Source organism: Tauraco erythrolophus, chromosome 2 (assembly GCF_009769465.1).
Source record: "Tauraco erythrolophus isolate bTauEry1 chromosome 2, bTauEry1.pri, whole genome shotgun sequence".
Taxonomy (NCBI): domain Eukaryota; kingdom Metazoa; phylum Chordata; class Aves; order Musophagiformes; family Musophagidae; genus Tauraco; species Tauraco erythrolophus.
Window position 1 is genome coordinate 113087723 of NC_141466.1, and position 12619 is coordinate 113100341.

The 12619-nt window shown below is 39.3% G+C and overlaps 1 protein-coding gene across 3 annotated transcripts in view; it reads right to left on the reverse strand.

Moving 5' to 3' along the window:
- TMEM63A (transmembrane protein 63A) overlaps positions 1 to 12619 on the reverse strand; it is a 34355-nt gene that overhangs the window by 5165 nt on the left and 16571 nt on the right. For all 3 annotated transcript variants that reach the window (XM_086631756.1, XM_086631757.1, XM_086631758.1), the window contains exons 14-21: positions 10526 to 10663; positions 8522 to 8675; positions 7673 to 7779; positions 5694 to 5780; positions 5015 to 5077; positions 3898 to 4060; positions 2692 to 2797; positions 567 to 734 (exon numbers count right to left, since the gene is read on the reverse strand). In XM_086631756.1, the coding sequence (XP_086487882.1) occupies positions 567 to 734; positions 2692 to 2797; positions 3898 to 4060; positions 5015 to 5077; positions 5694 to 5780; positions 7673 to 7779; positions 8522 to 8675; positions 10526 to 10663 (986 nt within the window). The remainder of the gene's footprint in view (positions 1 to 566; positions 735 to 2691; positions 2798 to 3897; positions 4061 to 5014; positions 5078 to 5693; positions 5781 to 7672; positions 7780 to 8521; positions 8676 to 10525; positions 10664 to 12619) is intronic.

Below are 12619 nucleotides of genomic sequence, written 5' to 3' on the forward strand. Positions count from 1 at the left end.
ACAGTTACTGTCTCGCTCCAGTCTCCCATGTAAAGTTTGATGGATCACGTAGAACACAGGTCTTGCTAGCATTAGCCAACATTTTAACTGTTTGTTTCTAAATGTCAGCTGCACAAGAGAGGCAGTAGCCAATTCACCCAGGCAAATTAGACAGGCACAGGCTACGCAAATGCAGGTAGTGAAGCCAGAGACCATCTTACAAGAAAGAGCTAATTCTGGATAGATTTTTGGCTTATTTAATGACTTTTACTGTCTGTCAGTCTACAGCCCAACTGGCCAATTCAAACCCTACAGATTTAGGGAACACATGGTCTCCTGTAAAATGAAGAAACACAAAGCTCCATGCTAACAGTTTTAACATACCTGTCATCTCCATCTGAGTATCTTAAGCAAACCTGCGTAAGCTGCAAACGTTGTGTAACTCAGTGCCACGGGTAACCACCATGAGTCCCCGTTCATGGAAGCAAAAAGAAAAGCGCACAAAGCCTATGAAACTTCATGTGTAACTCAGGTAAGTTGGCAAGAGAGGTAGGAGCAGCTCTTAGGTGGAAAAAAGTAATACTCACCTAGCCGCAAAAATGAGAAAAAATAGAGCCAGAAAAGGCAGAGAATTGGAGCTGCAAGGGCCTGATTCACAGCTGCAAAGTGCATCTTCTTCTCCAGCTTGGCAGGGAGATACGCATAGTAAAGGTTATAACGGTCAACCATGTGCTTCAGGAGTATGTATATTAAACCTGGAAGCAAAAACAGGGAGAGCCAAGAAGAGGCTGTTGAAGACTTGGTAAAAAGCAGCAATTCTCTGAGGAGATCTACACTAACCGAACGACTGAAAATATAGACACCAGTGGTGTATACAGCCCAAATATGAATAGGGTACAGCTGCACCACAGCAGATCGCTCCTAAGATTGTTGCATTCCCAGCTCAAGACCCCCAGGGTCTCCCCATCCCTTCCCCGTCTCCACACATTACTCTGTGGCACCACTCGTGCTCCCGGAGAGAAGCCAGAGCTCCTTCCTAGTGCTGGCACATGAGGCCAAGCTGGTAGAGAAGACTTGGTAACTCCTCCACCACCGTACTGGTAAGGAAGAAAGGTCTGACAGAGGCTTAATGTCTCCCTCTCAGCCTTCGACAGATTCATGACTGGATTTCAAGGCAGCTACTTCTTATCCCGAAAAAGCCAGTTACTGCTGTGACAGCTCTGAATTGCAACAGCTCTGGTATGCAGCAGCACGTTCAGATATTTACAACCGCACACAAAACAAAATTTAAATAAGTATCAAGTACATTGTTAAAAAAAAATGGCCACACTCTCCCAATTATAAGGTTGCTGATTAAAACCGGTTCTGAACAATAGCTAATTTAGCTAATTATGTTGTATCTAGCTCTCCAAAATTTTGGATTAGAAAGGAAAATATCAACTATATAAAATGCTTTAGTACTACTTATGCCTGATAAACAGGTTTCCAGAGTGGAATTATCTGTAGCTGCTGAAATGATTCTTTATACATAATTCTTATGACAGTCCAGAATCTTTGTGAACAAAAGATGTAATAAAATAAGACGTAGATCACGTTCACAGTCACTAAGGATGGACAACTCTCCACGAGTTCTAGACAGATTGCTAAGTTTCTTGCACACCCATACAGGATTTAATGGCTGGTACAGGAAGAAGAAAGTAGTCAAAGCCAGATATATAGACGACTTAAGGCAGAAACGTTAAGTTTTATTCAGTTGGTTTATCTCTGTCCAATGAAGAGGAGACACATCCTAGAAAAAGGAGGTCTGTGACTCAGAGAGATCTGGAGACCTTCTCAGAGTCCCGTAGGACTGCAGCTCCATTTACAACACAGGGCAGCTTTGCTCCACCCACATGCCCTGAACTCCTACTTAACTGGTTTTCTAAACCAGCGAATCTCCCAGTGTACACAATGTTTCCTTCTCCAGCCAGAGGGCAGCTAAGGTGTTCATCAAGACCATGTCCCAGCAAAGCAGTCAGCATATTGTTACATCACATCCCTGGGGTCAAGACCATGGAGTATCCAGCTGTCCATAGCAGAGTGATGACCACAGCCCCTTTTCTCATTCAGGACATGGAATTTTAGATAAACGGTTTGCAATGCAGAAGAGCTGCAGTAGTGAAAAGCACAGGAGGTTTTCCAGTCTCTTGCTACTGGATGAACATGTTTATTTTTGTGCTTCATTTTAGATATATCCGTCAAACTTTAGGACAAAAATTATTTCAAATGTGCCTAATGGATTTGAGGCTCAGAATGCCTCATTCAAGTTTTGCTGCTTAAGGTGGATCTCCAGGCTGGGTGCCCTCTGCAGCTTGCTTCTCCCAGACCTCAAGAACCCAGAGATAAAAAATAATCCCCTCATCCCCAAACCTACCTGAACTCCTATGCTTAATTATTAAAAACCAGCACCAGAGCTAATACACTCAAACTTGAGAAATAAAACAAGCATCTAATAGACATTAAATATACTTCAAACTTCTAAAGGCAGTACAGAAGCTAAGTAATTTACCATCTTCTGCCCTGTTTTTCCCTCAGAACGGAAGGAAACTTGCAACCAAGTCTTAAAGATTATCATCATCTGAACTGGAATAAGAATGCAGAACTGGGCCTTCCAAATCTCCCACATGCTCCCATCTCATTCACACAGCACCCACAGTTCATGAGAAAACTTACCAAATGGGACAATGATGGGACACGTAATGCTATAGGCCATGATGACAGTGAACACACACAACATCCAGGCATACATTGCTCCAAATTCATATTCAAATGCTTGTTGCTAGGAACAAAAACAGAACACCCAAAACTCTCATGTCATCTATCAATGTGTCAGGAGTTAAGAATAGATTCAGCAAAGCAACAATCCACCTTCTCTTATCCTCTCCCTATGAGACATCAGTTATTTCCCTAAGAGGCATAAATGACGTAGTTAGGGAGATGAAGCATTATGCATTTTAAGCATCTGTACTTACTGAAAACATGCTGCTTCTTTCCTAGCCTTAAAGTAATTCCTCAGGGAATCTGTATTCAAGAAGTAACTACTTAAAACCACAAGGCAGAAAATAATTGTGCCAAACTCAGAACCTTCATCTCACTGCAAATTCCATTAAATCTCTGCTGTTCCTTGTGCTGGCTTTCCCAGTAGGGCAAGCTCAAGATATCAAAGTTTTGGTGTGGTCAGTATTCCCATTTTTTCCTCTTGGGATGAGCAAATCAATATAAATCATTTCAACCACAGCAAGGAGTAATATGCAACAGTTAACAGAAGTGCATGTTTAAAAGAATCTTTTAAAAATGGAACCCCCACACTCATAAAAAAGAAAAAAAAAAAGAAGAGAAAGAAAAACAGGGGCAGCTGTATACAGGCTTAAGTTCCCACTGTGACACCTGGAATTTCAAGGTGCAAGATGACACACAATCTGGAAGGGAAGTCCACCACTTAAAACGGAACATAGACAGTAAGTATATATTTTGTTAGGTGTATATTTGGATTAAAGTAAGTTGTACACATGTGGGCTGTCAGAAGAAACTAACTAGAGACAGATTTGGATTCAAAAGAACCTGAAATTTAGACTATAAGATAAAACCAGAACTATCCTATAAAATCCAAATCATAAAACACTGACTTGGAGCTATGAAGAGAATACTTGGGAGTTCAGAGCTTGGGTTTTGATTTTGACCGTCTCTGACTTGAATAAATACCTCCCCATTATCCGTGCTGCAAATGAAGGGAATATGAACCTGTCATGAACGAGTGAAACAAAGGTCCCAAAAACATGACAGAAGGTAATAGTTAATGGTATGAAGCCTGGGGGCTCCCACTGTTTCTGATAAGGATCAGTCATTTAATTGCCTTTTGCTAAGGAGGGGCTCTAATACCTGTTTAATATTTTTCCTTTCTGCTGTGGACTTGGCCATTATCATGCGTATGGTGTAAAGGATGAGGCCAGGCAGGCGCAGCAGCTCCATCCCATTGCCAATGAAAGCAGAGGCAATCACGTAGTTCACAAAGAAGGCGCCCTGGTCAGGCAGAAAGACACACCTGCAAGGAAAGACATCAGATGCTGACTGGAAAGCAGACAAGCAAATACAGTGCATACACCACGGATCCCTATCATCTTTAGAAATCTCCCACCATAAGGATAAGCACTGGACACCATCAGAAGTGACCAGAAGACTTCCAATAATCTTGTTGAAAGAGAGTACCACCTATAGCTATAAATACAGTAAGCGTAGTATATTTTAAGAGCCTGGCTGAGCTGCAGTTTGGATGAGGAATAAACTGTTTGCAAAAAGATGCAGCAGTCTGAAAGGTGGCTGATAGCTAGCAGACAGGAGCATCATTTCATGTCTGAACAGCAACCTGAGACAAGATGAGATACGGCTGCAGTAGAGTAATTGTCTTTCCTAGCTTAGTAACTCCTAATTGTCTTCTTGTTACTGATTTTGAGACAGCATTTGGAAACCTAACTACGTCCTAATAATTGCATCCTATTCTGTCCTTCTAGCCACAGTCACAAGAGCTTATAATAACCACTATCTGCAGACTTACAATGCTGGTGTAAAAACGTTCATGTTTCTTAAAAATCAGGAGTCAATGGATTTCAGAAAGAGAACTGCTGCAGCTATTTGGTCTCACTGTAATCCTTGAGAATATCCCCTGTCCATGATATGCAACAATCCTCAGTACATTTTCTGGTCCCCTCCCACCTGCATCATATCATCCTGTCCTTTCTTGTCTTCTACAAAATTTGTAAGGTTTTGGGAAAATTACTGTCTCTGTATTGAATGTTTGCATACATTAGGTAGCAGGAAAAAAGTATGGATTTCTCCACAGTAAAATCACTTGCATTCTCCTCCCCTTATTCAGAAGTTCAACATCATCCCACAGGGTACCATCCCCAAGTAAATTTTAATGAAGACTAAGCAAGGTTAGTCAACAGAAAAAAAAAAAAAGTCTTAAGTATTCCTTTAGCAAAGAGTTACTAATACTTACTCCAGCCTCACTGCAGAATCAGACGATTCTCTGTCAAACAGCCAACGGAAAAAAAAATCAAGGCTGAAAGAAAGATGGTTAATGTAATTCAGGCTCCAACAGGGTAGTACTGTGTAAAGTTGCTTCTCTTTTTAAGTAGTTCAGATCAGGACACTGGATAGAGAGAATTTAATCAAATTGTTTGAACGCTACTTTATCACAGTTACTGATAGTCAGAAACAGGAAAAGAGATACGGAATCAAACAAAACAAAAACGTCTACTTCATACTAAAGTTTTAATGATTCATTTTTAGCAGCCATTATATAGAGAGGGCAAACACATGTTACCCAGGGAAACAGTTAAATACTGTAAAGGCAGAAAGAAAAGGACAACTATAACTGAAGTATAAGACAGTCAGGAAACTGGGTTCTCAGCTATGACAGAGTATGGGCAACTTTCAATCAGTCAGTGAACTTACAAGGTCTTAAATTTCTTTGCTAAAAGAAAAGTCAGCCTTTGGAAACTTTAAGGGCTACGAGGTCCTCAGATGAAAGATGAACACTGAAATCTAATGCATGGCAAAATAACCACTGGAAGGAGTGGGGGTACATCAACTATACTGCAACTACAAAACAGAAGTAAGTTGTCTCAAAGGATAAAAATACTCAAACATTACTCTGTTAAACTATGATTCTTTACCTGGTCAGACCAAGGGAGGGCAGAATCAACACCATGAAGATCAAAAATATGTAGACTTTATGCATCATTATTCTGTTCTCTGCAGATCTACCAACACAAAAAGAGTCACTGAGTAAGAAACTCATATGAAAGGCTTCTACACATAAAGGATCTCACCCAGAGAATGTCAGCACCTGTCAGACTTCCAGCTTTCCCTACCATATCACATTGCTACAAGATACTCATAAAACAAACATCTTTGAGATATTCACTAATTTGCACCAAGCAGGCTCTCAGTATCTTCTTGGGAAAAAAAACAACCAACATTTCTGAATGTTAATCCAGACTCTGGATTAGCATCACTACAGGTCTGCACCACAAAGGGATGTGTGACAATCACAGCTGGTGTCTCATCCAGTGATACTCACATCTCGCAAGAGCTTGTAAGCAAACAGCTCTTCAAGTGTTATACCAAGAGGCATTAAGCAGTTCGTAAGAGGGCACCACTGCCAAGAAACCAGACACTGAGACAAGCCCCTTGACTGTCGTTGCCAAGTGTCAAGTCTTTGGGAACAACGTGACACTACTAACACTATACCCCTACTACAGTAGCAGGAACATCTATCTGGTGACACGCTGTTGCCAGAAAAGCGTGATGGCTATAAACGATTCGGGCTGTTAGAGGTGGTATCTGACAGGGCATTAAAACCACAGAGGTTTTATTAGAGGATCATGTAGCCCTTGGGCACTGTGGGACGTATCAGTATAACTGTACTGAGGCTTGAAATCAGATCTGTGATCGCTAGTGACTTTAGAAAACTATTTCAACTGATGGAGAAGGGCTCAAAGTTCATGTGCCTAGTGTGACTATCAAAAAAAAAAACCAACCAGTTCATGAAAAGTATACAACTTTGATGAATAAACAGAAGAAGTTGTAGATGCCCCATCTACAACTAAGACAAGCTGTGGCTGCCCCATCCCTGGAAGCGTTCAAGGCCAGGTTGGATGAGGCTTTGGGCAACCTGGTGTGGTGGAGGCTTTCCCTGCCCATGGCAGGGGGGTTGAAACTAGATGATCTTTGAAGTCCCTTTCAACTCTAACTGTTCTACAATTCTATGAACAGTAGATTCTGGAAGTGATGTCTTACAAGGAAATGATACAAAAAGTCCAAAAAATTTTACTTCAGAATGTAAAAACAAACAAAAAGTGGCTGCAGGCATTATAGAAAAAGATTAAGTGAAGTCGAGAGAAGCTGGGATTTAGTGTGCAGTATCATGCTTTTATCTGACGATAGGTAAAGTGGGGATGAAATCCGGTATGCCAATCCAAGCTGTGCTGAGTTCTCAAATTAGCAGCACGTCACTGTGCTTGACATCTCTGGAATGCACCGGTCGTATCTGAAAATCTTACATCAACACATCTACTGAGCCTTGATCCCACAGGTCTTCTGAGATCACCACTAACAATAGCCAACAGCAACTGAGTTGTGTACCACAAGTCATATCCAGACCATTTTTTCATGCAAAACAGCAAAATGATGGATGTCCTTTTTTATAAGTAGCATGCCAAAAGTTGGAGCACTTCCTGTTGAAGTGGGATTATGGGGTTCTGTGATGTTTTCAGCCTGGAGGAGATCCAAACCCACACCTCCTATCTTCCCAGAGATCGAGTTAGTTATGGGATCAGAGGCACTTGACATGCTCCTGTTGCAGCTACCTCCCCTGAGCCTGCTTATACATTTTTTTCTGATTAAACACAAAGAGGTGGTGGGGGCAGGAGGGGAAGGATAAGCAAACCACATGGTCAGATTACACTTGCTGTGTTGATTGAAAATTACTTAACTTGAAAGCATTGGTTATAACATTAGAAAGAGATGAGAACATGACATTCCCTGCTACGAGAGGTCTGCAGATTTGAGAGCTCCAAGAAAGATAAGCACTTTCTCCATTTATTTCAGTAATTCAGCTCGTAAGGCCAAAATAGAGGAAAATCTTGCTTACTTTGTCCAGTGAGACTCCAGCAAAGTTGAGTAATAGACAATTGTTGGTAGTAAAGCTGAGAAGGACCAGAGCAAGAGCGTTGGGAAAAACTGACTGACGATGGGATTCTAGCAGGGGGGAAAAAAGAGTAAGAATAAGTATTAAAAACATTTTAATGCAGCTGTAGTAGAACAGAGGCTGTAATGTTTTGCTTTTTGTAAATTATAGCAGGTTGGACTGTGGAAATCATATTCAGATACAGTCTTAAAAAGAGTGAGTGCTCGGCACTGGTGTGCAAGACAAAAGTGTAGGATTGGGAATTAAATTCCACAAGAGTAAAGTCTCACAAGCAGTTTTTATGTAGATTACACTAGCTTGGGGAAGTATTTAAAATGAACAGTTTGCAAGAGACTTTAGCTGCAGTCAAACTAGGATCAGATATACATGGCATCCTGTTTTGAATCCATAAGCAAAATAAAACCGTGGCATTTTACTTCAGAGTTTAAAATCTGAATACCCCCCTTCTCGTCATAAAAATCGAAACACAAGTTGGACTTGAAATTCCATTTTTGGCAAAGGTTTCTGATTACAAAATTTAGAATTATGTAAATTCGGAATGCAAGTTTTTAATACAAACAAATAAGGCATTTGTAAATAATTTCAGATGAAATTACTTCAGCCACTATCAAGGAACAAAAGAGGACTAAAGATCTGATTCCAGACGTATGCTTTTTTACATAAAGCAATCCTGAGAATTTCAACTGAATTTAGTTTATAGACACTGTTTCATTGTCTTACTATATACACCTATCAGTTAATCAACATTTTGGTCTGACACACAGCTATATCCAAACATATGGTGATACTCACATTAAGGTAGTGAATAGGTTTAGTGACATTGAACTTGTCCATGGTTGAGATGATTATGGAAGGCGTAGTAAGAAAAAACAGCACAATAAAAAGAAGCAAATTAATGCAAGCCCATCTAAACCACCATTTCAGTCCATGCACTGAAAGATTTTTCCTGAAAAAATAAAAATAAAAAAGGACATAAAACAAGCAATAAGCATTTGCTGTTAAAAAAAAAATATATATACTACCTGTCAAGTAACAGGTAGCACGGCTTTTTCTAAATTGAGTTTTCATAGTTTCAAAGTTATAGAACAAAGCACTACACAAGTTCCAGTTGCTGTTAGAAATAAAGAATACTGTGCATTTTCTTGAGTGATAACATAAATAGTGCTTGCAGAAGAACATATTTGGCCTTTCATAACACAAACATAATGTCTAATGTAGTTTAAGTTTTGGGATGAAACGCTTCCACTGTTTAATAATATGGAAGTACTAAACAAAGTTAAAACAAGAAGAGACAGAGATAGAAGATGATTATCGAGAATTTCTGCAAGAAGAATAGCTATCAGAGGCAAAATCTACCAAGAAACTGTGATTTGAAAGAAAAAAATCAAATTAAAAAACACTGCATCCCTTCCTACACTATTAAAAGAGTAAACATAGGTCTTAAACAGGTAAAGTTCTTCAATGTTATCTGAAATGGCTCCCAAAAGGACTAGAATTATTTGAACCCCAGCCAACGACAAATATTTAGAACAGACAAAACAGGGACACAGAAGCTCAGTAACATCCTCAATTATGACAACTCTTTTTGTGAACCTAGGTAAGTAACTTGGCAAATCCCAATGCCTCCTCTTCTTCAAGGGGAAGGAGAGAAAAGAAAACCGATAGGAAAAAAAACAGACACCCAAAACTCAACAAAACCCCATCATCTTCGCCTCTCAGAGATGTTTAGAAAAGTTTTCTAAGTGCTTCATCCCACTGAGTCTCAACGATCACTTCCTGTGTCCATAAGACAGTACTTGAAGAAAGGAAGAGGAAATGAAGCACCCGGGCATGCAAGAACCCTTTCATGAAAAAGGCATATTAAACTGACCCTACTTGGAAAGCAGCATTAATTCATGTCTCATGTAACACAGCTGCAAAAGACATAGCTAAGAACCATGGTTGTTTCCTCTATGGTTAAAGATCCTGCATGTTATTCCCAACTACAGAGCTGTAGTTCTAAAGAAAACCTCTCAATTATTAGAAATTGATGGCATAGTCATCTTAAAAGTAATTTTCTATTCAAAACGTTACATACACATAAAATAGAAAAAAATAGTGCGTGTCTGTGTCTCACTTGCAGTTTTGGTTTGGGCAATGGAAATGTCACAACAAATTTACTGGTACATGAACAGGGGATTAGAGTGACCAAACTCTAAGTTATTTGCAAAGCAACTGGAAAATGTTTAGTCATTTTTATGACTATAAACATGACAGAGGGCAGCACAGGAACACTTTAATTCAAAAAGCATTTCTTTATTTTCCAATATTCTCCTGTAAGCAGTGCGTAAAATCTGGGAAATTTACTGGGTCAATAAAAAGATGTTGGACGACAGAACATAGTTCATGGAGTGGATCAAGTTATACTTGTCTTGTGGCAACTTAAAAAAAAATATGCATATTTGGAAAATACTTAGCACTACCAAGTTGCTTTCCTCAGATCTCAACAGTAGATACCCATTAACCTCAAAAAATGGAAACACTGAGGCACAGACATTAATAAGTTGATTTTATTATTATTTTTTTTACTTAACAGGAACTGCAAGTACCAGAACTTTTGGGTGACAAAATTCTAGTCAGCCTCTGAGAGGCCTCCCCAAGGCCAACAAATGGAAATGAAGATGCAGATCAGCCACATCCAAACGCTACATGAAGTCTTAGTTTAGGGTTAAAGAAAAATACACTCAGCCCCCTTCTCCTGACGCCATTCTAAACCTACGTTACCAAAAACAAATGGGCGTAAGACAGGAATCTTACCAACAAATATTCTCAGGATAAGGAGCGTATGTAACCTCCCAGTTTGATACACACAGCTCCCTGCTGTAGGATGATGGCTGGGGTTCTCCTTTACACTTAATACTCTGACATTTGCAGGCATTGAAGTCCTTAAGGATACTATAAGGAAGAAAAAGAGGAAGAGGATTTTTCCAAATGTTTACACCTGAAAATGCTCCATATGTAATGAGAAAGACTGGGAATAGTGATAAAGGCTTTTTTGCTTTTAATAACCAGAGATCAAGATTGTACTTAGACAACAACATGACACTGTATTATGCATGTAATGACCATCGTATAAACGGTTACTGCCACAGGTCTTTGAGATCTAACAAAGTTGGAAACAAAAAGCAGTCTTGGTTTGAACTGATCAGTGCTTCTACCAACATGAACAACAGCAGTGACTTGTATTAAAAAGAAAAATATAAAAAAATAAATCAAAGCCTGAGAGCATTGGAAAAAAATAAAAATAAAAATAAAGACAGCCAATTCCCCCAAACACCTGTTTACATAACTATAGCTCTTCTCAAATCAAAGCAGACTGAGTCTGCACTCTCATTTCATTACACTAGTATCAAAACTAGCCAATTTTGCCTTGAGTACCAACTCTCAGGAAATTTATCATCGTGCTGGTATTGTCACAATTAAAAATATTACCCTCTCTCACCGACTCCTAAATTAATCACAATACTTAATTTTATCTCCTAATATTATGAGTTGATTGACAATCAAGGTATTTAAACAAAATTTAAACATGCCCAGAATAAAGACTTCCAAAGACTTCTCAAAACACAGCACTTGAAGCACTAGGCACATATTCAGAGACAGTACGATTGTGTGCGCGTTACTGTGTAAAAGAAGTTCCACACCAGACAAGCTCTATTACATCAGCATGGAGACAGTATACATTATATTTGAACAAGTAGACTTTAAAATTCCTGAACAGGCTTGTTTCTCAGTTGTGGCTCTTAACATAAAGAAAAAACAGCGAACCACACACACCAACACCAAACAAACAAAAATAACCCCCCAAACCCAGATCTTTGCCTTACCAGAATTCAAGTAGTGATGTCGAATTGCCAGCGTCTTGCAGCAGCAAGTATTTAAGAAAGTTAATTATACTTTGGCAGTTTATTTTTAAAAACACATACAGAGCAAGCTTTAGCACTACCAGCCATACTACCCAGCACCATCATTAACCAAGCTTCTACAATCACCTGACTCCATGAACCTCAGTCCTGGCTTCCTGTTTCTCCCATACTATCTCAGGGCTCTGTGCAGCAGAGCCTACTACAGGCACCAAATCACTTTCTAATTTGATAGTAGCCTCAGCTTCACATGTAATCTAATTTTCCAGAGAACGGAGTCCACCACATCAATTCCAAACTAAACAAACTAAAATCTTTTCAGTTCTTGATAATTCAACTCAGAACACATGCCCTATCCCATCAAAATTGCATACGACAAATCAGCAGCTAGAGAAGACACTTCAGTGCTTATTTCTTCTTTCAGTTTCACATCTTAAAATGTTATTTCATGCTCTAGATTCTGCAAATATGGTGTGTAACACTACAAAATTAGGAAAGGGGCAGATTTCACCATACAATCTTTACTCAGTTAAAGAGCAGCAAGCAAAAATTTCTCCAGCATCTCAAATTTTTGCAAGGAATTCTGCACCCTGAGCTTCCTTGAAAAAACGCCTGAAAGACTGACTCTAACATAACTCAAAGATTAAAATAATGCAGACAATTTAAATCGGAGAGGCTATGAAGAATAAAAAAAAGCATGTTGTGTTATTTTTGTAATGCAACTATTATTCTGCATTCCTTCACCCAATTTGTCTTAGTAAAAGAGGCTCACAAAGTGTCAACAGAAAGCGAGAGGCTACATGCATTTTCTCTACAAATGACCAAGTAAAAAGCACTCAACTACTTCTGATATTATGGCTACACATATATTGACAATAACAGGTAAGAGAGATACACAATGTGTATCTATCACCTATGGCCAGGTCAGTCACTGACTCTACTTTGTTGAGATGACTAACTAGCAGTGTAATTTGCACCCACTGTGACA